This window comes from Lutjanus erythropterus, chromosome 14 (assembly GCF_056507025.1).
Source record: "Lutjanus erythropterus isolate fLutEry1 chromosome 14, fLutEry1.hap2, whole genome shotgun sequence".
Taxonomy (NCBI): Eukaryota; Metazoa; Chordata; class Actinopteri; order Lutjaniformes; family Lutjanidae; genus Lutjanus; species Lutjanus erythropterus.
In genome coordinates this window covers 25,268,835-25,292,055 of record NC_139330.1, presented here as the reverse complement: position 1 = coordinate 25,292,055, position 23,221 = coordinate 25,268,835, and the positions used below count along the sequence as shown (strand labels likewise).

The 23,221-nt window shown below is 37.8% G+C and overlaps 1 protein-coding gene across 1 annotated transcript in view; it reads right to left on the bottom strand.

Moving 5' to 3' along the window:
- anapc1 (anaphase promoting complex subunit 1) overlaps positions 1 to 23,221 on the bottom strand; it is a 55,050-nt gene that overhangs the window by 22,526 nt on the left and 9,303 nt on the right. Inside the window, exons 16-36 of the mRNA XM_084735469.1 lie at positions 23,024 to 23,167; positions 20,113 to 20,173; positions 16,971 to 17,026; positions 16,507 to 16,638; positions 16,327 to 16,401; positions 14,713 to 14,835; positions 13,837 to 14,006; positions 11,799 to 11,890; positions 11,024 to 11,172; positions 9,383 to 9,461; positions 8,653 to 8,689; positions 7,854 to 7,927; positions 7,184 to 7,362; positions 6,487 to 6,573; positions 6,245 to 6,384; positions 5,697 to 5,815; positions 4,951 to 5,081; positions 4,458 to 4,598; positions 1,892 to 2,044; positions 1,560 to 1,641; positions 584 to 675 (exon numbers count right to left, since the gene is read on the bottom strand). Coding sequence (XP_084591595.1) covers positions 584 to 675; positions 1,560 to 1,641; positions 1,892 to 2,044; positions 4,458 to 4,598; positions 4,951 to 5,081; positions 5,697 to 5,815; positions 6,245 to 6,384; positions 6,487 to 6,573; positions 7,184 to 7,362; positions 7,854 to 7,927; positions 8,653 to 8,689; positions 9,383 to 9,461; positions 11,024 to 11,172; positions 11,799 to 11,890; positions 13,837 to 14,006; positions 14,713 to 14,835; positions 16,327 to 16,401; positions 16,507 to 16,638; positions 16,971 to 17,026; positions 20,113 to 20,173; positions 23,024 to 23,167 — 2,316 coding nt within the window. The remainder of the gene's footprint in view (positions 1 to 583; positions 676 to 1,559; positions 1,642 to 1,891; positions 2,045 to 4,457; positions 4,599 to 4,950; positions 5,082 to 5,696; positions 5,816 to 6,244; positions 6,385 to 6,486; positions 6,574 to 7,183; positions 7,363 to 7,853; positions 7,928 to 8,652; positions 8,690 to 9,382; positions 9,462 to 11,023; positions 11,173 to 11,798; positions 11,891 to 13,836; positions 14,007 to 14,712; positions 14,836 to 16,326; positions 16,402 to 16,506; positions 16,639 to 16,970; positions 17,027 to 20,112; positions 20,174 to 23,023; positions 23,168 to 23,221) is intronic.

The window sequence follows — 23,221 nt, the reverse complement described above, 5'->3', positions numbered from 1 at the left end:
GACCAGTGGAGAGGAGGTGATGAGGCAAGTCAGGAGACATGGCACATTGAAAAATAATTTAAGTTGAGAGAACATAAGGAGATAAAGAATGTCAGAAAATTAAAGAAGAATATCAGTGGTGGAGACAAGGAAAACCAGAGAGACAAAAATAAAACTTATAAAACTGTAAACTTGTGTTCTTCCTCTTTCTCAGTGGGCACGAATACAAAGTGTGTGACAACTGAGATTTCTTTCACAGGAGACAAAAAAAGAACGGCTACAAAGAAGTTTAATGGGAGAAAATGTGTCCTACAATCAATCAATGATAAACATTGGGTCAGTGAAAAAGCAACTGCTTCTGTCTGGAGTTCCCATTTGACATTAATAAGCTGTAAATATACAGACAGAAATCCAGAGGAAAGTACTACTAAAATCAATAATCATAATACAAAAACATAGAATATTTAAAGTTCAACTTTGTTACTTTCTGGGGTTTTGAAAGGACAACCTCAGCCCACCTGGAACTTCCAGCTGGTTGAGACAACATTAAGATGTTTGTGCAAATATTTATTTGACCAGCAGTGTTTCTACGTGTGTGACTTACCCCCAGGCAGACCATTCCCAGGGCAAGACCAGCAGCTAGTGAATAGGACTCTCTGTCTGTGCAGTACTCCATCTCTGGTCCAGGAGGTCGACCTGAAAGACACACACATGCCAAAAACATCTTATAACATCTATCCATGCCAAGAAAATACAAGAAACTAAGAAAAAATAAGATCAAAAGTCAACAGTGGAACACCGTGGTAGAGAAGGTTAAACCACTTCTGCTTGAATACAACTTTGTGCTTTTAATGTTGACCGACAGAACCTGATTATTACTGAGAGGATGGAGCATTGCTTTAAAAAGTGACTAACACTATTAACTGAGTAAAATGTTTAACACAGAATGACAGTGTACCTGTGAAACAGCTATACCCCTCTCTTACTGCACATGTTGGGTTTGCCCCGCTGCCTCTTTCTGTTTCTTTCTCCCAGTATGTGTTTGCTCTGTTCACTTTCTTCATCAGCACTAAATTTTATTAAGTTGTCCAAAAATCACAACTTGCGTTTAGGATTTTTTCACCCACAATTCCATTTCACAACATTAGGCGAGTGTTTGTGTGTGGAGGCTAGAGATATTCTCTTGAATGGATAAAACATGAATAAATTAAAAAAAAAAAAGATTAATTGGCCAAATTTACTTAGACAGCACTTAATTTACCTGGGTGGCCCATCAAAGTGAAGTCCATGTGTGAGAAACACTGGATTATAAAAATATATATGATATGACATATATATGATAAATCTCCTATCCATTAGCTGATCGATTAATCAATCGAGCAGCTCTATTTATGTTGTTGTGTTGTGGCAGCATTGCCCTGCACCTCTGACCACGTGTTAAATTAAAATGTGGACCTTTAATTGAAGTGTGAGTAGCCCTGTTTTACACATATAGTTAAAAAGCCAAGGTGTGTTTGTACCATCTGTTTGTCAATTGCACAACCAAGCAAAGACACACACACACACACACAAACACACACCTATCTCAGACAGCAAGACTTCAGCATTGTGTCTGTGTCCTGTTCCCTGGTACACCAGCCCGATGCCAATTACAGCAGCAACCTGCAAAACAGCCAGAGAGAGAACTGAATGATTATTCTTTAATTTATTTTAAGCAATTGTACATTCTTGTAGACGTGTGTGACAGTTTGCAGATCTTAGGAAAGATAATCCACACAGACACACTGATAGCCGTATAATCACTATATAATAATAATAATATATATATATATAATATAATCACTTACAGTACTGCTATTTCACAGTCCACAATTAACATTTTTGACATTTAAGTATGCAAACTCACTCCTACCTGAACATTGTGTGGTACATCCAGCTCAGTAGAGGTGGGTGGGAGAAGGGCAGGGATGTGTATACTGAGCAGGCGGGTAATTGACATGTCCATGGTGCCAAGTTTGGCTGAAGAGACACCCAGAAGGAGCCCGATGCTGGTCATCTCATGGCCCTGACCGAGCGACAGAGACAGAAAGTTACATTTCACGACAGAAACAGCAGTGGATATGTGGGGGTTTCAAAGAGACAGCTAGAATATTTACAATTTCCTTGTATAATTTTGACAGACAAGACAGTGAGTGAATATTTCTGAAGCTTTTTTTTATTTCTAAATAAAAAAGCAGTCTAACAGTCTTTTCTACAAATAAATTGATTTCTTCAAAGAATAGTCAGAACATCAGACCACACAGTGTGATGTGTGTCCCTGTGTACTAAATACCTGCTGCAGCAGAACAAATCACTTCCAATGTAATCAGCTGTAACTGTGACGCTGATATCTGAGGCTCACCATGACTGACAGTTTTCATTAGACCCCTGTGGATCACCTGTGTGTGTGTTTAATAATCACAAAGGCATACCACATTCCCATACACATAATAACGCCAACACAGAGAAATATGTCATCAATCAATTAAAATTTGAATGTTAAGTAAAAGCTGGACATTTTTGCCCTGTATTCAAATTAAAAATATTCAGTCACCATCCACCACACCACTGAACTCACTCGTGTTTGACTGACATCCTGTTCATTCAATATCAAAAGCTTCTTTTTTCTATTCCTCTTATTGCCATTCAATGACCAATTTCTAGAAAATATTTATGACTTGTCATTTTGTAAATCATAATTGGAGATTTATTACACTATTTAACAAACTGACTGACTAATGACTAATTGTCAGCCTGACCAATTAAAATGCCAATGAACCAGCTGAACAATGAATTACTCCAAACTACACTTTTCTATAAACATGATTCTGACAAATCATTAAGAAATGTCAAAAAAAACTTGACATTTAGTTCTTTTGTTTCTCTGGAAATGAGATTTTGATGACAGAGATTCAATGGAACCTTTTTTTCCAGATGAGACTTTATTCTACAACATGTTTCTTTTAACACAACAGCGACAACTCTGGTGATTTTTAAAGCCAAAATGAGTTTGACTTTGTAAAAGGCTGCAGCAACAAGGCGAACACACCGGGAAGCTTAAAAGATGACGGTGACAGACACAGACACACACACCAACCACAACCACATAGAATTCTAATGAACTGATCCAAAGTATGTCAGTGTAATTTCTCTTTTACAGCAAGAATAGAAACCGTCAGAAAACCACCAGCTACAAACAGGCGTCACTGTCAGCCACCGTCATAGGTTTCATTCAGACTGAAGGCTGTCGGTTTTATCTCTACTGTGTAGGCCTGCAGTATCCTCCTCATTTATTTGGGCTATAAATCTGTGTGTGAGTTATCCATATTTTTGTCCAAAAACTGTCTGCGACTGTGCATTAATTATATTAATTAGATTTTGGTGCTATAAAATTAGAATATATAGAATTTTAAAAAAACATGAATTATTTACTAGTGAGATTAAGGATTAAGGATTCTGATGTATCAATGAAGACCAAAGGCATTAAGTTCTCAACTTCTGCAAAAGGGCATTTTGACCACCAAAATGATTTTAACTTCAAAGGCAAACAGTAACCTTCAAGGCCAATTATATAGTACAAAACAAGCTGAAAATTATCAGAAGATGAAAGAGACACTTTACACCGGAAAAGGGAGCTTTCTGAATAGATCAGGGTTGGGGTATTAATATTTTTGATTAAATCATTTCAGGAAGTGGACTTTCCAACTTTCTAGGACTTTTAAGATTATATATATGTATGAGAAAACGCTTAAATCTCATTTATAGAGAAATGACTCATAAGCAAAGCTTCTTGATCTTTATCAACTGCAGCTTAAATTCACATCCTGAATCAAAGTGGGAACTGAAAATGAATCAGTCTCTGAGCTGGTCTGGATACTCTCTGAGAGGGTTTGGCGCAATGATTGTCTTTATCTTTAACCACATCTTTACACTGACTTTTTAATTGAGCAAAAATAAGATTTGGCTTGCAGCATCCTGTTGTTTTTCTCACCTGAAAGTGGGAAGGACTCGTCTCGTTTCAGAGTTCTCAGAGGGCAGAGTTTCACTTTGACTGGCTGCCTGGCTCTGATGCGAATTTACGTCTCTCATTTACAGTCATCTAGAGAGAATGTACGTGTAGGAGTATGTGTGTGTGTGTGTGTGTGTGTGTGTGTGTGTGTGTGCAAGTTAAATGAGAGTAGATGGGTGTACCTTTGTATAAACTGTATTTAAGCATATGCAGTTCTAGTTGGTGTGTGCGTTCGTACCGCAGTAAGAAACAGTAATTTAGAGCACTGTACTGTAAACCGAGCATTAAGGTAGAACGCCTTCAGTAAACTCAAAATATGACTATAGTCTGACTATGTACATTTACAGTTAGAAATAAATAACATTTGCATGTTTGAAACTCTGAGATAGTTTCTGCACATGTATGCCTTTGTGTGCAGGTGTGTGTGTACCTTGGTGAGGTAGTCATGTATGTTAAGTGTGGCCAGCTTGGTGAGGTGTCCGTTGAGGCCCAGGGCCATAAGGAAGCCTGCATATTCATTAGCCAGCTCAGGGCTTTTTGGCTTGTTGTAGGCTATCCAGGCTGAATCCACCTTAAAAAAAAAACGTAACAAAAAGAGAAAGTCACATTTATTTGTACTAGAATAAGGAGTGTTTGTTTACAACAGAAGAGTGAGAAAGTTTACAAAGCAAACATGAACGAGTGGGACCAGAGTTTCTATGAATGTGTCTTCTTTCAAGGGTTCATGAATAAATAAAATTTCATGTCAACTATTTTTTCTTATATCCAAGTGGAAATTTCATGAAGACTAGAAGCATACACAGAAAATCTAATAGAAACCAGGCAGGGCCGACAGTAAAAACAAGGGAATGATCAGGTGCATGTATGTCAAACTGAACAAAAGTCCTGATGAGACAGAGGTGAAGCTGCTGTTTCAAACTGACCTGTGAAGCAGGGGCTATTTTGAGTCCAGCAGCTACTCCGTTGTGGAAGCTGGGCCAGCTGGTCATGTTGGGAGGAACATCAATGTTCCCGCTGTTCAGATCTACCATGGTGTTCCTCGGAGGGGCTCGGCCTGGGATAGAAAAATAAAGATATACAGTAAAATCTACAGTACCTAGACACTGTTTAAGGCCTTTGAACATTTAAAGTGTACTATGTAGCTCTTAACATTTGTTGTATGTGTATGTATACAGTATATGTATATATGTGGTATATTTTCTGGGGACTTTATTGTGTATTTTTACTATGCATTATATGTTTTACAAACATGCAGCATATTTTTCTTCTTTCCTTGTGATGATTCTGTTATGGTGTATTTGGGTACTTTAGAATCTATTGCACATACAAATTATTCTTACAGGGCTCATTATATTTGTTGTACTGATGTACAGGGTCTCTAAATTTGTTTCATGTCTGAAAAAAAGGACTTGAGCCAAAACATCACACGGTGGTGTACTCACAAACATTCATGGGAGCTTTATTTAGCGTGCAGACAATTTTTTCCATTTTTGACTGTCCAGCTGTGCCGCTGAGCAGCAAGAACCTTTCCTTGCCAGTTTGTCGATGATTTTATAGTATATGTGACATCCCCAGATGATTTAAACAATAAGATTCATACAATATTCAGTATATTTATACTGAATATGTGGTTAGTTATTTATAAACAAGGGTGAGCAGGTCATGTTACCTGTCAGGTTGAGTTTTGGGACAGGTAAAGGTTCGGTCGGCACTGGGTGATAGGAGAAGAGAGTGAAGAGGCCTCGGCCAACTGGAAGAGCCATGGTCCTCTGACACAACTGCAGGAGTCTGGTGAGGATACGAAGACGTGGACAAAAGGAGAGCAGGGAATTAAAACAAGGGAAACATTACAGACTCAAGAGTCAGAATAATCTATATAATTGACAGGAGGTGTAGGCCAGCCTTGATTACAGCAGGAAACCTAATGATTTCTCCTGAGATAGAGTCAAGGAGAGGACAGAGATTAAGACAAACAAAAGATGCACACAGAGGAAAAAGGGAAGTCAGTGAATGAACATTTTTGAGAAAGACAGACTGATCTGAAATTATATAAAAGAAAGACAAAAATCTCAAACAATTGAAAGAGAGGCACCAGAGGACAGAAGAGTATGTATTGTATATCGGACATAATTGTATATGTCCTTTAACAGTGTGACATAGGCAGACAGGACACACACACACACTATATAAAACATTCTGTATAAACTCTATACTCACTTGTTCTCTTTCTCCTCTATGTACTCATGATCAGAAACCTCTGGTAACTGGACTACACTGACCCGGACCGGCCTGGAGCTCTGCAGAAGTCTCCTGACCTCCTGGACCCTCAGATCTTGACTCCAGATTAGTCCTGTGACCTGGAGGAGAACATATTAAATTCTCATTGAGAAACTCCTCTATCTGTGACACCTACAACAAGCCTTCTTTAGATAACTAATAATGTTTGCTGTGTCTCTTACCTCTTGAATAATGTCCGACATCCCGTCTTCCTCCTCATCTGCTTCTGTGGTTGCAGGTGGCTCCAAGGACAGACCTGAACCTACAGACTGGAGACATTCAAATACAAATGACTCACATTCACACAGAGAACAGTTTTATCTCAACAGTCTCAATGGTTTTAAGATTTATTCCAAAGATGAATGGCCATTAGTTAAAGGGGAAAGCAGCTACTGACACAAATATATTAATGGTATGAAGGCAAAGCATTTTTTGGTAACTATTATAGTTACAGGTTATCTGGACACTGTCGAAAGTTTATTGTGAAATGTGTAATCCCTTGTGTACTGCAGAATAATTACTGTAGTTATTAAGTGAGTCAACTTCATAGCGATGTTTAAAACCACAGTTTAGAGATGATTTCAATGCAAAAATTGGAAGTTATTAGAAATATCTGCAAGCAATTTGGTGCATTTTTGAAGTATTGTGGGAGTTTGTCCAAGTCTTCACAAATACACAAAAGATGGGTGGAATTTGTACACATCATTTGTGCTCATAAATGTTGTGATCGCAAATACCTGGAGGTAAAAGGGCTGAACTGAAACACTTTAATAGAGCAAAGAAGTACAAGGTCAGTTAAAATCAAATCAAATATGGTATTTCGACACTGTTGAGATGAAACCCTTGCCTGACTCTGGGTGTTTCTTATTTCACACTCACAGCTTTGCTCTTAGCCAGGGTCATCTTGTGGGCTTGTTTGGTCAGATCCTGTCGCCCAATCAGCAGACAGACCTCCTCTGACCAATCAGAACACGGCTGCTCCCGGCAGCGGTAGATGGCTTCTCTGATGGGCAAAGCCACACCAAAGGGGACTGATTCCAAGTCCTTAAGGGTAAAACCTAAACCAGTGAAAAAAGAGCATTATGAGTGTTTTTTTAGTCAAAAAAAAAAAAATTTAGAGGCAGCCTCCTCCCTTGAACTTAAAAACAAATGCTTCATAACAGGTAGACAAGCCTTGTCAAAAAGAATTAAAGTGCTATTTAAACTCTACTTTTGCTTTTACTTTTGTTGGACTTTGATGCGTTAATAATCAGTACATGTAATTATTTACACACACAAACATATTATTAAATATGCAGGATCTACATTCAAATATGTTACTGTGTACCTACTAAATGGTAAAAGGACATTAACTCTGACTTTACTACCACTCCAGACATGTGGTCTGACTATGAAAGAGCCAGTTAAGACTGTGGCGTCACTGGACAGGTGTCAATGTATGAACCTGTTTTAAAGTGAACCAGTGCAGTGATGAAAAAGAGGATATGGCTTCAGCATATATTCCTCTGTATATATGCTATAAACTGAAACAAACACCTATTTTTCTTACCTTCTGAGGTGAGCCAGACAACCAGCTGCTCAGCCAGACTCCCACTGGAAAATTTAACCTTCACGCTGCTCTGTCTGAAATAAAAATCACAGAGATGTTAGTCACAACAATGATTACTGGGTATCAAAAAGGATTTATGAATTTATGTTTTTGCACACACACACACACATATATATGTAAAATTTAAGTATATTTGCTCAAGAATAGGGCCTCTAACATTTTATTCTCTAATTTTAAAAGGTCCATTGTGGAGTTTCTGGCCTCTAGTAGCACTTTGGAGCTTTTATTATGAGAGGGTCCAAATTTTGTTGGTCTCATGAACAATGATGCATGTGCATGATACATTCCTGCCAGTGCTTTCATAACATTCCACTGATCTACAGGTGGCAGTAATGCACTAAGAAACTCAGTAATGTGCCATCAGAAGCAATAAAGAAGAAGACTGTTAGCTAATAAACAAAGGTGTAATCAATACAGAGTACATAATGTTGGCTTTGCAAATATTTGAACAGACAGGAAATGTATCCAACATGTTTTTTGTTGACCTCGACACACAGAACATATTTTGGTGAGTAACACTAAATGTAAACACAACTTTGTTTGCATGAAAACACCACAAGGCACCTTTAATGTTTGGATTATTTGATGCTTTTACAATATGTAGAAACAAATAAACTCAAGGACCATGATTTGCAGCGATCTTTTAAAAGTAGGTTATCATACATAATAAATCCTCTTGCTACATCTACTGTAACTAAAATCATGAAGCACTTCCACTCATTGCTGTGAGATAAATTACCTTCTATAGTGCGGTTCACTGGCACAAGTCTTCTGGCCTGAGAAAGTGGAGGTTGAGAGAAAGAAAAAGAGATGAGGGAGGGAGATTGCATGGGAAAGAGGTCAACAGATTGATTCATTTGTTCTCCTATATACAACACCTGTAGGTAATGACTCACAAAGCATTAAAGCATTTTCAAACTTACACCAACTGGCTGCTTAATTTTGTCATTACAAAGAATGGCCACTTAAATTGAAGGTTAAATGATGGTGACTTTTTGTTCCTGATGAGTGGAGGGCTGTATTCATGTGGGATGACATCTGTTGTTGTTTGGTTTTGTTCTATCACTGAAAAATGTCAACATACAGCTGGGAAAAAACAGTCACTCTAGATTCTCTTACACCACCCACAAAGTCAATGACCAATTCTGTGTCAGTGCAAAAGAGGCTGACCAAATACCTGCAGCGACTGCTGTCACCTCAGCACTGTATTGTCTTTTTGTCGAAGCAAAAACAAATAGAGGAAATCAGGTGACTTTCAAACATGCGTCATTGCAAACCACCTTTCTTTCTGTGTTACTGGGCCCTGAAGCAGGGAACTATGGGACTGGCAGGTAATAAGGGCTGGTTGTCAATAAATGCTCACATGCACACAAACAGTCAAAGGGTTCAGTCAGAAACACACAAAGTCCCAAGATGCAATCAAAGACAAGGAAAATGATCTTTAAAGCTAAACACAAAAGCACACACACCTGCAGCGAGCTTGGCCAGGTACTTTGATTCATCTGTCAACGTGGCATTTTCATCTCCAGTGATGTAGAGAGCATAACTCTGAGGACAGAGACACAAAACAAAGAGGAAGAAGAAAGACTAAGATAAATAATAAATAAAGTCTGAACACAGTGAAGAAACACAGTACAAAAAACATGCATGTGATTTAGGTGTGTTCATTGTTTAAATGCTGTTTAATTTGGAACCGGTTCTCAATTTCCATCTGTAAATATCTGTACGGCATTTGTTTTCATTGAGGTTTTCTTAGTCAAAGAAAAAATCTGGTAAGCCTGCCTGGGTGGTGCTGATGTTATTATAACAGGATTTTTATCCTCGTGTGCTGCTGAGGTGGAAGCAGTGTCACTTGTGCATGATTGTCACAGCACACAGCACTTCTGGAATTTAAGCGCTGTTGCATTGTAAGATGTTTGGCATATTGCTGGTGTCTCCACAATTACTTGAAATTATTATTTTTACAGACATTACAACTAGCATTGTGAAATCAAGCTACGCTTTGGACTGTTTCTTCTTCTTGTTGCAAGTTTCCAGCAGCGTAGACACATGACTTTGACATCATTGTTTTGCAGCCTCTGAATCACCGCCCACATCGAGTTGTTCAGCATGTTAACTAGCATGAAGTGAAACAAAATGGCAATTAAATCTGATAACCAGGCTACATTAGACAACAACTGCAGACCCGTGAGAATGAAAGTCTGCCAGACTGAACAGATTTGTCACTTTAGACATTTCCTGTCTTAAAACTGAGGTTAGGATAACTTACATTAACCATTAAGTTACATTTGACTATTCTCAACAATTAGAATAGTTAGGATACACAAGTTTGTTAGTAGGACTGAGCAATATATTGATATTGTACTGATACTGTGATATGGGATTATACATGGTCTTAGATTTTAGATCATATCTTGACATGGTGTAATACGGTGTAATACAATACAATAAAGTGATGTAATTTTTTTTAACTTACCTGCCTGTTCTAGCCATTTTATTATTTGTCTTTAGCAACAATATCCCCATATATTTTAAAAGCACCAATAGTCATCCCTAAAATGTTGTTGTGATATCGATATTGAGGGACTTGATCTCCCAGCCCTACTGGTGTGGGCCTTTTCACATTCTGACCTGTCAATATATCCATCTGTGTGTCTGTATATCTAATCTGTCTCCATCTGTCTCACAGTCGTCATCACCTCCGTCATCCTCCAGAGAAACAATGGCAGCTGGAAACAAGACTTGTTTTCAAGTGCCCCTCCTTCCTTGATAAGTGAAGGTTGAATCCATCAGCACCACACACACATGCATGTGCACATCTCCAGCCATACCATGGCATAATTGCTCTTTATGTTCAGAAAAAGAATCACAGACATGCTACGCAAATAGATTATCTGACTGTGTCTCAATCAAAGCTGAACTCTTTACCCTCACCATCTCTCACTCAGATGTGCACACATATCAGAAAGCCTGGGAAAAGGTGGAAAATCAAGTTTAAAAAGACCATCTGAACTTCTGCTAAACTAAACACAAAACACACTGTTAGACATCAGCAGCATCCTCTAAACACTACTTAACTTTAGACAAATCAAATCTGCTTTTGGTCATACCAGAACCAGCAGCCTGGTCCTCTGACAGATGCCGGGCAGGTAGGGGAAAGGCAGGACCTCCTCCCCTCTCAGACAGCTACTGAGCCAGCTGAGCACACAGGGAGGCTCTGCTCTCAGAAAAGATGGACGCTGCATCTGACCAAACAGAGCTGAGGGGGGAGAAAACAGAGGGAACAGAAAATATCAAAAGGTGAGGACAGTGGAAGACAGGGACATGATAAAGGGAGCCAATAAACATATTTTTTTAATGGCACAAGCAGACTCATGGTCCTCAGAGACAATCAAAAGGTGCTGATTCAACTTAATAGCCATTTTTGAGGCCTTAGTACTAACTATCAAGGAAATAGCCCTTAATAAGTAAATGCATGTTTGCAGCAAACCAGTTACAGAGCACCATGAGTTGACTAAAAAAGGTGGGTGAAAATAACATAAACACTTTATATTATAATTATATGATATACTAACAGTCCTGGAAGTACACGTTCAGTGAAGCACACAGTTTTTGTCATTTTGTTGAAGTGTCCTATAAACTACTTTCAACAAAGATAAACAGTGGTTGCAAGTGGAACTTCACCAGCACCCGTTAAGTATCTTTCCTGTTACTGTCCAAACTGTCCTTCACTGTTATATAAGATCCCAGACACAGAAAGTGCACTGTATAATATGGAGCCAGCCTTTAGCAGCAACAGACCATCCTGCCCTCTCTATTCCACCACGACATGTCTTGTCTGTTTCCTGACTTGATACCATTATTAGACTATCAAAAAGGTCTTACCCTGGTCTATGAGGCAGCTCTCACTGAAGCCACTAATTAATGAAGGGTAATCTCTCCAATACAGGTCCACATACTCGTCCATCTGGAGGTCTCTACAAGAAAAAAAAACAACAAAAAACAGAACAATTATATATTAATATTCCAGTATAGCAATGACTCTGTACACATGAATGAAAAAAGGAATGTTTTGACGCACAGTAACAACATATCTAATCCTTTTATCACTGGGTTATTGAGTCTACCTTGTACCAGGTCTTTCCTAGTGCCCATCTCCGCCCAGCTGCACACTAAATTGCAGCAGAACATTGAATCAAATCTAAAAATGGATCCACGTTCTTACAGAGCCTCTGTGGCATTTAGCTTGCTTTTCAGCAGTAATTAAACACATACTCTGACTAAGTAACAGCTGTGAATCATTACCATTCTGCTTAACATCAGATAATCAATAGTTTTTAATCCTGGTGCCGAGCCCCAACTCACACTCAATTATCAGCTGTGTGTGTGTGTGTGTTAGTTAAACAGTTAATGAGTGTACAGTTATACGACTTTGTAAAACTTATGTAAGAACTTGTGTGTATGCCTGTAAAATGACTCTATCGCTTCTGCTTTCAGCCCTCATTCAATATTTTTTTCTCTCTGCTTTTAAGCTTATGCACAGCCTCATTACTTTGTGCATCTTTTCAGATTTATAGTTATTTATTAATGTGTTTATCACCAATTCTAAATATTTTTTAAGCTTGTAGTCTCTGTTTTTAGCTTTGCAATTAACAGTGTTTTTCTGTCTTTTCTCATCTACTGCTGATATATATCATTACCAGAGATTATTGGTGTAAATTAAGTTGTATATGGATGAATGTAACAAAAAAATACAGCTTATTCCATATCATCAACAGATATTTTCATAATTATAAATAATATTGTAACTATTTCCATAACTTTTACAGTACAGGGGAGAAACAAAGTAGTCAAATATTGACAGGAAACATATCTTTATTTTTTATTTTAAATAAATAATATTTTTTGATAAGATGTAAAAATTAAATATGGTATTTTAAATATCTAAATCTGATTAAGTCAACACTCAGTGGGAACATAAATGTGTCATGAATCAATACATCTAATAGGTGCGTAGGTAGTGAAGATATGGACTGGAGTCCTCAGAGGTGATTGGATGGTGCACCACTTACTACACTGTGTGAGACACTTGTGGTTTTACGCTCTGATGCATCATTTTCCTGTGGGAAAACATTTCCTGCTCCAGAAATTTATGCGGGTAAATCTCAAAGTGACGCGACACTGTTATCTGTTGAGGCTGCAAACTGAAGCCCTGATGCAGACTGGTCACATCCATTCAATCTGATCTTTTGTATGTACTTATATATTCCTCTTTTTTAACCTGTTACATGTGATTCATTCTTTAAATATCTTATCATAAAATAGTAATATAGGAAGTATGAAGAGGATGAATATTAAATTCTTCAAATCATTTAGATAAAAGTGCCTTGTAAAACAATCAGGGTCATTATTTTAGCCTTAGTTCACCTGATAAAGCAGGGAGAATGTGAAAATTTGTACCATACTTCACAACAGCCCACATACTAACGAACACAGGCCAATTACTCTGAAGAGCGCTCAACTCTCCCACTCCACCTATTCTGTTATTGTCATTGTCACCAATCACAGCGGTCACTTGAAAGGCTGTTGGAGTTTGTTCCTCAGTAACACATCACTAAAGAGCCTTGATTAAATGCAAGCTTTCACTGAAAACAATGAAATGTTGTTCTTCTCATGGTGAGAGTTAAACGTAGTCGGGCGAAAATTAGACTAGTAGGGTTTCTTTGTTGTTGCGATAAATGGCGCAAGGCTCTTCTGTTTTGCAACCTTCATGTATTAAAGCAACAGTTCTCGGTTTTTCTGGACTTTCATTCTGTTCTCTGTGAGCATTACTCAACTCCTCATACCAGTTTATAAATACGCAACACAGACAATACATGCTATTTATCTTCCTTGTAGAAACACATACACATGTAGCGGTTACCTGGCCAGCTGTTGCAGCAGACAGACTAGTGATGAGGCTCTCGCTCTCTGTAGCTCGTCCAGCTGCAGGTCCTGATAGAGCAGATGGAGAACATAGAAAAGCGCCGGAATGTGAGGGAAGAGGGGAGCTGAACTGTCCAACTTCAGAGACAGACTGGAGGGAGAGGACACCTAGGACAAAGGAAGAAGGAGAAAAAAGAAAAGATGTTACATACAGTAATCGGGAATGGGAAATATTGTCATTGTACAATTAGCAAAAAATCTGTACTAAATCACTGTGTGTATACACAAGAAAATGAAGAAGACTACAAATAATACTGACTATATCAAATAATTAGGACATGCATTCATGTTGGAGTGAAAAGTCCTTTCAGATATTTACACCAGTGGTCCCCAATCATTTTGTCAGAATCAACCCCACAGAGTAAGATGAGTTCCAGTACCCCTTCCCTATCACTTTGAAATGTGTCCTTTTGTACTGATTTTTTGTACTCTGTTAATTCTATTTAAGTTCATAATGTTAAAATATTTTTCTCACGTACGACACAGTGACACAGTGGAATTGTTGATCTATAGGTTTTTGTCAGTTATTTCATTTTTGGTCAAGTATTTTACCAGTTGGATTTTAAACCATTTATCCATTACTTTTCACTATTTTAGCATATGAGGGATGCATGATATGTTGTGTCTAAACTTTCCTTTATCAAGAACTTACAGCAATCCTACCTTCAAGGTTATAATATTTGCATCCTGCAAGAGGCATCATAATCTATACAGCATGAAGTCTTACTCAAACAAAGAGCATCATACCCATCATAATCCGGGTGGATTGATAGATTACATGCTGTATTGATTTTAGTCAGAGTGAGTTACTTACAGAAGAAAGGCCCTCAGTTTCTGTGATCAGAGTATTGTTGCAGCCACTGGAGTCCACTGGACGGCAGACAGGCTGGGAATTCATCTGACGGTGGTAATGAGACCCCAACAAATAGTCCCAGTCCTTCAGAGAGAGGAGACAGAAATAAAAGCTGGTAAAAGGTGTGCTCTCTCACCAATTCAAATGTAAAGCTTAATTATCTACAAGATGTAATACTGCATTTTTGATGGATTTAAAGCATGCGCTGGGGGAACACAGAGAATATAAAAAAGACACTACAATGAATGTTTATCTTATGATTTTATGTCTTCTATGTGTATTAAATGTGGCTGCAAAATCACCACATCTGGGCAGCATGAAGTTTGACTGTGAACCATATGGAAGAGACAAAGCTCAGAGGTCACAGGCTGACAGGGTCAAACAACATGCTTCCGTTTTATCTGGCTCATGCAGTTCCTCAGGTCAAACACACGCACACACACAGAGACACACACACAGACAAACACACACAAACACACAAAACTACACAGCACAGCCTCCAGCTGATTGACATTTGACAGCTATGTTTTGCCCTGCTGAGAACACACACACACAGATTGCTGGAGTATTTTTAAAAAGTGCGTGTATGGTCAGGACTGTAGGACAGACTGCAGGTTATTTTCTCCATTATGTCACACATTTATTTCAGGCACAAACTGAAACTGTCCCCTGGTTTAACAGGGCTTGCCTACAGTGCTGGGCTTTCCCTACGTCCAAAACTGTTAGGGTGACATTTTTACCACTCACAGGAAATTCTGAAAGCTAAATGACTTTTATGACTGGCTTTCTGTGTCACATGGAAAGGACCAACACATTTGTTTCAGTGTCTGTACAAAGTTCATACTTCATTTAGACAGATATACTAGCAACAGCTAGGGCTGGGTATCATCTGAAAAAATCCTCATACCAGTATCAATACCAGAAACCGTAAAATGATACCGATACCAATGGAGCACTTCATTCGATATCTGTTTTCAAAGCTTCTCCTTCAAGAAAAACGTGCTGTGATGGGCTGCAAGCAAAACCATACAAATAGTTGTTTTTTCTGTAGATCTGGATCCCAAAAGGATTGAATGCAGGAATCATTTGACTGGAGAAGTTTCTGACTAGTTGGTACAGGGTTATTTCAATCGATACATTAAAGGTATTGAGTACCAATACCCAGCCCTAGCAACAACAAACTTTTAACTAGCAAAAAATGCAATTAAAAATACATCTAGAAAACATAACCTTAACCTAACCTAACCTAACCTTTCCATTGTTATGTATCTATTAAAAAATATAGAAACAGTATTTGAGGTAATAAAGAACATTTCCTGAATATTTTTCAGGTTTTGAAATCATTATTAAAATCTAATTACTTTTCCAAAAGCTTTACTTTTCACAATCTTTGTGTCACTTTAGAGAATTTATCTTGATTTGATACTCACTCTTGTAATGAAGTGTTCCCTTTTATTATCTTTAACCAAATGAGATGCAGACAATTACTTTAAACTAGACATCAAAGATGACAGTTTCACAGTAACTGTGCCACAGACATCAACAACAGGTCAGACATTCGTCACACTCACACACCTCATCAGAGCCTCCGTCAGAGGGGCGAGCCTTCTTGGCTGCAATTACTGGAGAGAGAGGCACTTCAAAATGTAGCTGGGGGGAAAAGAGGGGAGGACAGAGACCAAGGTCAAGATACGTAAATTAGTTAAAATAAGGTTTTGCAGGTTCAGAATAGAAAACTCTTCTTCAGCTGCTCACGTTTCGTGTCCAGTTGAGGCGCTCAGTGTTGTAGCCCATCAGTGTCATGAAACAGGTGACAAACAGGTTCCACTCTGCATGAGCACTGGGACCACCGGGGGCGTTGTAGATGTTATACCACTTCACCAAAACCTGCATAATGACAAGTGAACATTTTTACAAAAAACAGAAAGATAAATTATATCAGTTTATTAAAAAAAATGAAATAAAACATCTACAGTCAACTAAAATAGTGATGCAGGTTTGACTTGAATTTGACAGCAGACAGAATATCTGGTAATAGTGTAACATTTGTTCTCTGAGTGTAGAGTCTACACACAGATACATATTCCATGTGTACAAGCTATTTAGAAAATAACTATGCTGGTGTGACTTCACTGGCCAATAAATAATACCATGCCAGCATAGTGTCGGTCTGTTTGTTCAAACATGAGTAAAAGGAATTAGCTGTCAGTTCCACAAACCTTCATGGCAGCTTCTTTGGGCAGGATGAAACGAATCGCCTGAAGGCATTTCCTCACTGAAATAAAATCAGAGGAGAGACAAGATAATAGACATTTTATAGAAGGTCTTTCTTCTTTTACATACTTTTTATATAGTGCTATACTCAATTTGTTTAACATAATGCAAAACAAACATTTTTTCTCCAAAGTCCAAAGTTTCTTATTGTTGTTTTAAAACGTTGATCATGAACTGTAAAATCCCTGGTTTTACTCCCACCAGAGAACTTTGTTCTATTTCATTCTCTATCCTTCTCTCCCCTCATTACATGTTGACCCAAATGTGGGGGAAAATCCTCTAATGGTCAAATATTGCAGTTTAGTGATCACGTAGTCGATTTTCAAGATGTTTATGACACTTCAATTTCGTAATAAATTATTCATATGAAAAATCAGCACATGTGCTTGTGTGTCTACGTGCACATGTGATTTCTCATACTGGAAAATATTGACTGCACAGAAACAGAGATGCCTTCTACAAATTTCAGGAACAATACCACACAACTCTTGTGGCTACTACTACAGTCCAACGAAATGTCATTTTTAGTTACAGCTGGGTTAATTTTTGATTATAATTCTGAAACCACAGGAACGCCTTGTAGATTTAAAGAGCCTCAACACATTTGCAGTTTTGGGTTAATTAAAGGAAACAGATACACATACATTCTGATCCTGCTTTGAAATTAACTATGACCATGATATTATTCAGTTATTTCTTGGGCCAACATGAGATGTTTTGAGGACCCGATCTCGTCCAGAGGCTAAAGAAATGCAACAGGGCTGCTGGTTTGAATCCCTGAACCAGGTGAGAAAACCACCAGAACTAGAACTTTAAATATCACTAGTCATTCATTTTGACAATTTCTTTTTTCTTCCCCATCCATGATCCCCACCCTGTTGCAACAATTTTTTGGCTTCTTCTCTTTAATATCAGAAAACATTAAAGGAAATTAAAAAAGAACCACCACTACAACATAATTAGTGTTACTGTGTCTCCTAACAACTCTGACCAATCAGATTCCTAATCAACGTCACCAGGCCATCTTAATTGGACATCCAGAGTGGGAAAGGTCAGGGAAGAGGTGGATAAATGCCATTTCATTAGGAGGGAGAAAGCCTCGTCTGTAGGATCGATTACTAAATAATGGGGGGAATGCAAGGCAAAGATATAAAGGTAGAGAGACACACAAAGCAGACAGAGTCATACACACACTTCAGTGATGCTGAAGGCTTTTCAGAAAAAAACTAGGAGTGAGCTTTAACAAAAGCTAGAGCAGATTAAAAACTTTAAGGTTCAGAACAGATGTGATCAGACCTGAACAGGCTCAACAATAAGGCCTGTATGGGGGAAGTAAAATGACACGTTGGGGAAGTACATGTGGCAACTCAATAGCCCAGCTGGGCAAGTGGTAAAAAAAAGAATTCAATAATGAAACAATTTTGATAAGTGATTATTCATTTAAGTAACTGTTAATGCAAAAAAATGCAGGAAATGCTGTTTTCAGTCTCTTTCAAATTAATCAAATAATTCTTTATTTTCTCCGTTCATCTCTACAATTGATTTGCATGCATATGTTAAATTATTTGACGTGAAAAATATATATATACATATAAAACACAATTTTTTAAATCTGTTTGAGAAACAGCCTTCTGAGTACCTTTGCATAGTCAAATCGGTGTAAAATTGGTGCACAATCCACGCAAAAAAAGGTCTATTTTTATTCCAACTCAAAAATTCATTATATTACCATAGCAGTAATAAGTTTTTCCCCTCTCAAACTGGTATTGTAAAATCCCATATTGGTCAGTCTCGAATTATATTACTTTAGATTGTATTTTACAACTTTTGACAAGGTGGTGAAAAGATACACAAAATTATTTCTCTAAATCTGTTTAGAGTAACTTAAAAATGGCAAGTGTAATTGAATCTTGTAATATTTTTGTCAGGTGAGTTTGAACAATTGAAAGGAGAAACAGACGTCAGTATTTCAATTAACAATGCACAAAACTTTCATTATCTCCCTCAATACACAGGAATTAGACATGAGATGGCATCAACGTTTTCCTCAGTAACAAAGAGGCTGACTCATGTTTGTTTTGGAAAATAGATGAACAGATGTTCAAATTAATGAATTTTAGAATGAACTGATTTAAAAAAAAAATCTACCCAAAATGGATTTTACTGGCCTGCTGAATGATGTTAAGGGATTTCAGTAAACAAGCCTTTAAAATCTGAGTAATAAAAACTGCATGGATTTGATAAGGGTACCAAGTAATAGCAGACATGGATCTTTGTGCTCTACTTTAGAAACAAGCACATTAGCTTAACAAAGTTTTTTTCAAGAAAAAGGTTTGAATTTTATTGACCTGAGGAACAGACAAGCTGTGGTTCCCACACAATACATTCCCAACTGAATACGCCTTTGAATTCACGTAAGCCTCCCAGTCATGATTAGTAGTTAATTATGTACATGTGCTAAAAGGTATATTTTCTGTCTGCAGCAAACTTCCAAAGGGAGATGATAAAGATCTGAGATAAGTCATCTCTTATTTATAGTGTAATTTAACTAATATGTCTGCCACAAAAAATTAAGAAGTAGAATAGATTGAAAGATTGAAAATAAAATTGCATGGGAACTAGAAAATTTTTTTTCGTCTGCATGTGATTTTTCTCTCAGAGCTACTTCACTGATGTAGTAAGCTTTATTTTTTTCAGTAGGACACTGTGTGTGTGGTGTGTGTGTGTGTGTGTGTGTCTTGTAATGGCATTCTCAATACATCAAGATTATACGTCACTGTATAACAACATAGGGCAGCTCTCAAACCTAATTTCCAGGACCTAACTGCTCTGACTCAGCCATCTGCCTGTGCGTGCATGTGTGGATGCCTTACTTAAAAAGTACATATTTCAACGATATTTGAACAACAGCTGTAATACCTAGACTTAAACATATCTATGCACACATTATGCATAAGCATGCTTGTATACAAAACCCAGCAAAAGATAGTTTGTTTGTGTGTGTGTGTGTGTGTGTGTGTGTGTGTGTGTGTGTGTGTGTGTGTGTGTGTGTGTGTGTGTGTGTGTGTGTGTGTGTGTGTGTCTCACCAAGCTCTGAGGTAGCAATCTCTGGGACAGAAATCCTCAGCATTGTGCCACTGCTTAGTTCCTATAGAGAGATTGTGCACAGATTAAATTTCCATACTTTCAGTTCAATTTCATATCAGTGCAAATATACAGTTGCATCAGCTCTGTTTGTTACGACAACTTTAAACAGACACTCTGTTCCAGTCATATAAATATGTCATTTATAACATATCAAACATCTTGAGATAAGAGATCTTTTTCTTTGACGTCCACACAAAGGGTTCAGTGCTGTTCACAATCAACCACAAACTGTTTACCATGAGACATTATGTTGGGTGCAGAATAGTGAATGTGCAAAAGGAAACTGTTACCTCTTAGATGCATAAAAAAGGTCAAAATGACCTCATGGGTTAGTTTTCTTTCAATATCTTTATACTGGAAACACATTTAACTTAAATACTCAATTTGGCGGTCATACTTTCAAAGTCATCACAGGTTAAGAAATACCTTTTAACTATTGTTTCTTTGAAATTTTTAAATATTACACAAGAGGAGACTTTTATGAGTAATAAACATTTGTCAAATGTCCCCTTTTTTCTCACAAAAAAATGCATTTTTGGTACAATCATTTGGAAACAATTTTCAAAACCTTCCCTTCTCACGATTCATTAAGCTTTTTTTTCTCTCATTTAGAACATAAGAACACAAAATCTCTTAAGATTGTGTATGTTTTTATTGTGTATGTATTTTTTGTAAAGTTGACCCACACTTTTGGGTAAAATGCCTGAACTAATGACAAACTAGCTACAGTAAATCCTACACTTTATGATAAATCTATTCATATATCAGAGAGCAAAATGGGAAACAGCAGCAGACATTTTGCCTTGTTATAATAGGAAAAGCTCAGGTGTAACTAATATTAACGATGGCTCTGTTCTATTCAAGTGTCTCGGTGACAGCAGGCACATTTACCAAGCCCCTGAAACTTAAGCAGATGAATGGAATTCAGCCATCATCAATCTCATTATTTACACCTGCTGTGACATGTACGAATGTCTGCTGTGGAAAAAGAAGCTTGTTGTCTACCACAAACAGCGATGAAATACCTCGACAGAGAAGCAAAAATCCAGCTTAATAGAAAAATTAATTGGTGTGTGCGTGACTCACTGTCTCCAACAGACACCAACAGTGGCGCTGAATTACACAAGACTGAAACTACGGCTGAAACTCTCCATATCAGATTAAACTTTCAATCACTCCAATCAGCGATATCACAGCAGATGCTTACTGACTGGGGTCTCATCTGAAGTTTCAACCAACTTAGACACAGTTCGGCTTACAATAACGTCATGGCAAAGTGAGCTATAACCACTTGTTTTGAAAGTTGTGTTTTCCTGTATATATTTATTTCAGCAGCTTACCCAAAAGATTTTTTGTGTTTAGTGTTCTTTCTCTATTAATGCAATCGGTAGTCAACTGGCATAGATGGAATTTCTATGAAACAGGGTTTTACACCATGGGACAAAGACTTGCCACATCTGAAGCCTGAATTATCTCAATTTACAACCCACTGGCACAGAATATTTGATATTCTTTTAATTTTGCTAGCAATAATCAATGTCTTTGATCCACCCAAAAACTTCCGGAAAAGGCAGTACTCCAGTTGTAAAAAGACATTTGTGTAACATAGTTAATGTAAACATTATGTGTAAAAATACCATACACATATTTTGTATTACGCTGTCATCTGCAGGTGACATTAGTGTTAAACGCAAATAATGTAATTGTTGTAATTGTTCCCCAGTCTGAAATACGCCTTTCAACATTTACAAGCGTTTTTTTAGGATTATTTTTTTCACAGGAGGTTGTGTCAGTTATTTTGAATAATTATGTTACAGGGGAAAAAGTAGACTACAACATCTTGTTATTTTAATGTCTCATTTTCTCCAGCAGGGTTTCCCAGCACTGCTAAACTGATGAGAAAGAAACCCTGACAAGGAAATAAACCGTCGACATGACAACATACAGAGAGCAGCAGGTGCTTTGAAAACTCTAGCAAGCTGCCTTAGCTGCATTAACTATTAGCCTTCAGACTGACACACCAAGGAGTCAAAGGGAAAAATCAATGAGGCAGTATGTCAAAAAAGCTTCAGCCTGCAGGCACTGTTTTGTCCTTTTACAGAGTGGCCTCTGTTGATGTGTGTGTGAGAGAAAGAATATTCTCTTGCTCTGTGTGTGTGTGCATGTGTATTCAGTAGAGTCCTAGGGTTGTCTGTACCAAGTCTGACAGGACTGACCCACAAGGCAGAAACACACACACAGAAACACTCAGTGCTTTGTGGCTTCCATTCACAAATACTAATGGCCTCAATTGACACACACACACATCACTGACTAGAAACAAAACCTTGAGGGTGATTCACCCAGTTGTTTTCTATGAATGATCAGAACTGCAACTGCAGTCAGTCTGAAGTTCCCGTTCATGCACTTCTACCATGAACGGCTCACACAGAAAGACAAGCATCTCTTTGTATGTTATAAAGTAAAGTCACAGGAAGTTGTGATATGTTAATAAGTTACAGAATTTGTATCAAGCATAATTCTGGAACAGTAAATCTTCAAAGTTATTCAGAATATTATTTTGATGGACAAATCAGACAAAGTTTTCAGAAAAAGTTTGTCTTGCTCTTCCAGTTGAATCATAAAGATGTCAGCTCAGCTGTCCATCTATCTTTCTGTGTACATGTAAGCAGGATTCACGTTGATGGTGTCAGTCTGAGTTAGCTTAATTTAAAGCAAACTACAAATCAGACCACTCCTTGTAAGCTCCATTACCGGGACAGAAAAAAAAAACACATTTCTAGAAGTGAAAATAATTTGTTTGCCTTCTTGATAACACACATACACACAATCAACCCAAACACCAACCTACCAGAGTGACCCGGTTGCAGACGGGATCCCGCAAGGCATGGATGTAAGGCTTGGTTTGTTGGAAAGTGTAATCTTCCAAAAATGATCCTTCGTGGTGTTTAATGTTTGGGGCCCTCAAGTCTGCCACTGGAGAGGGCATAACAGCCTGGAGGAGAAAGGAGAAAACAGAGGTGATGGAAAAGTAAAAAGAAAGAGGGAA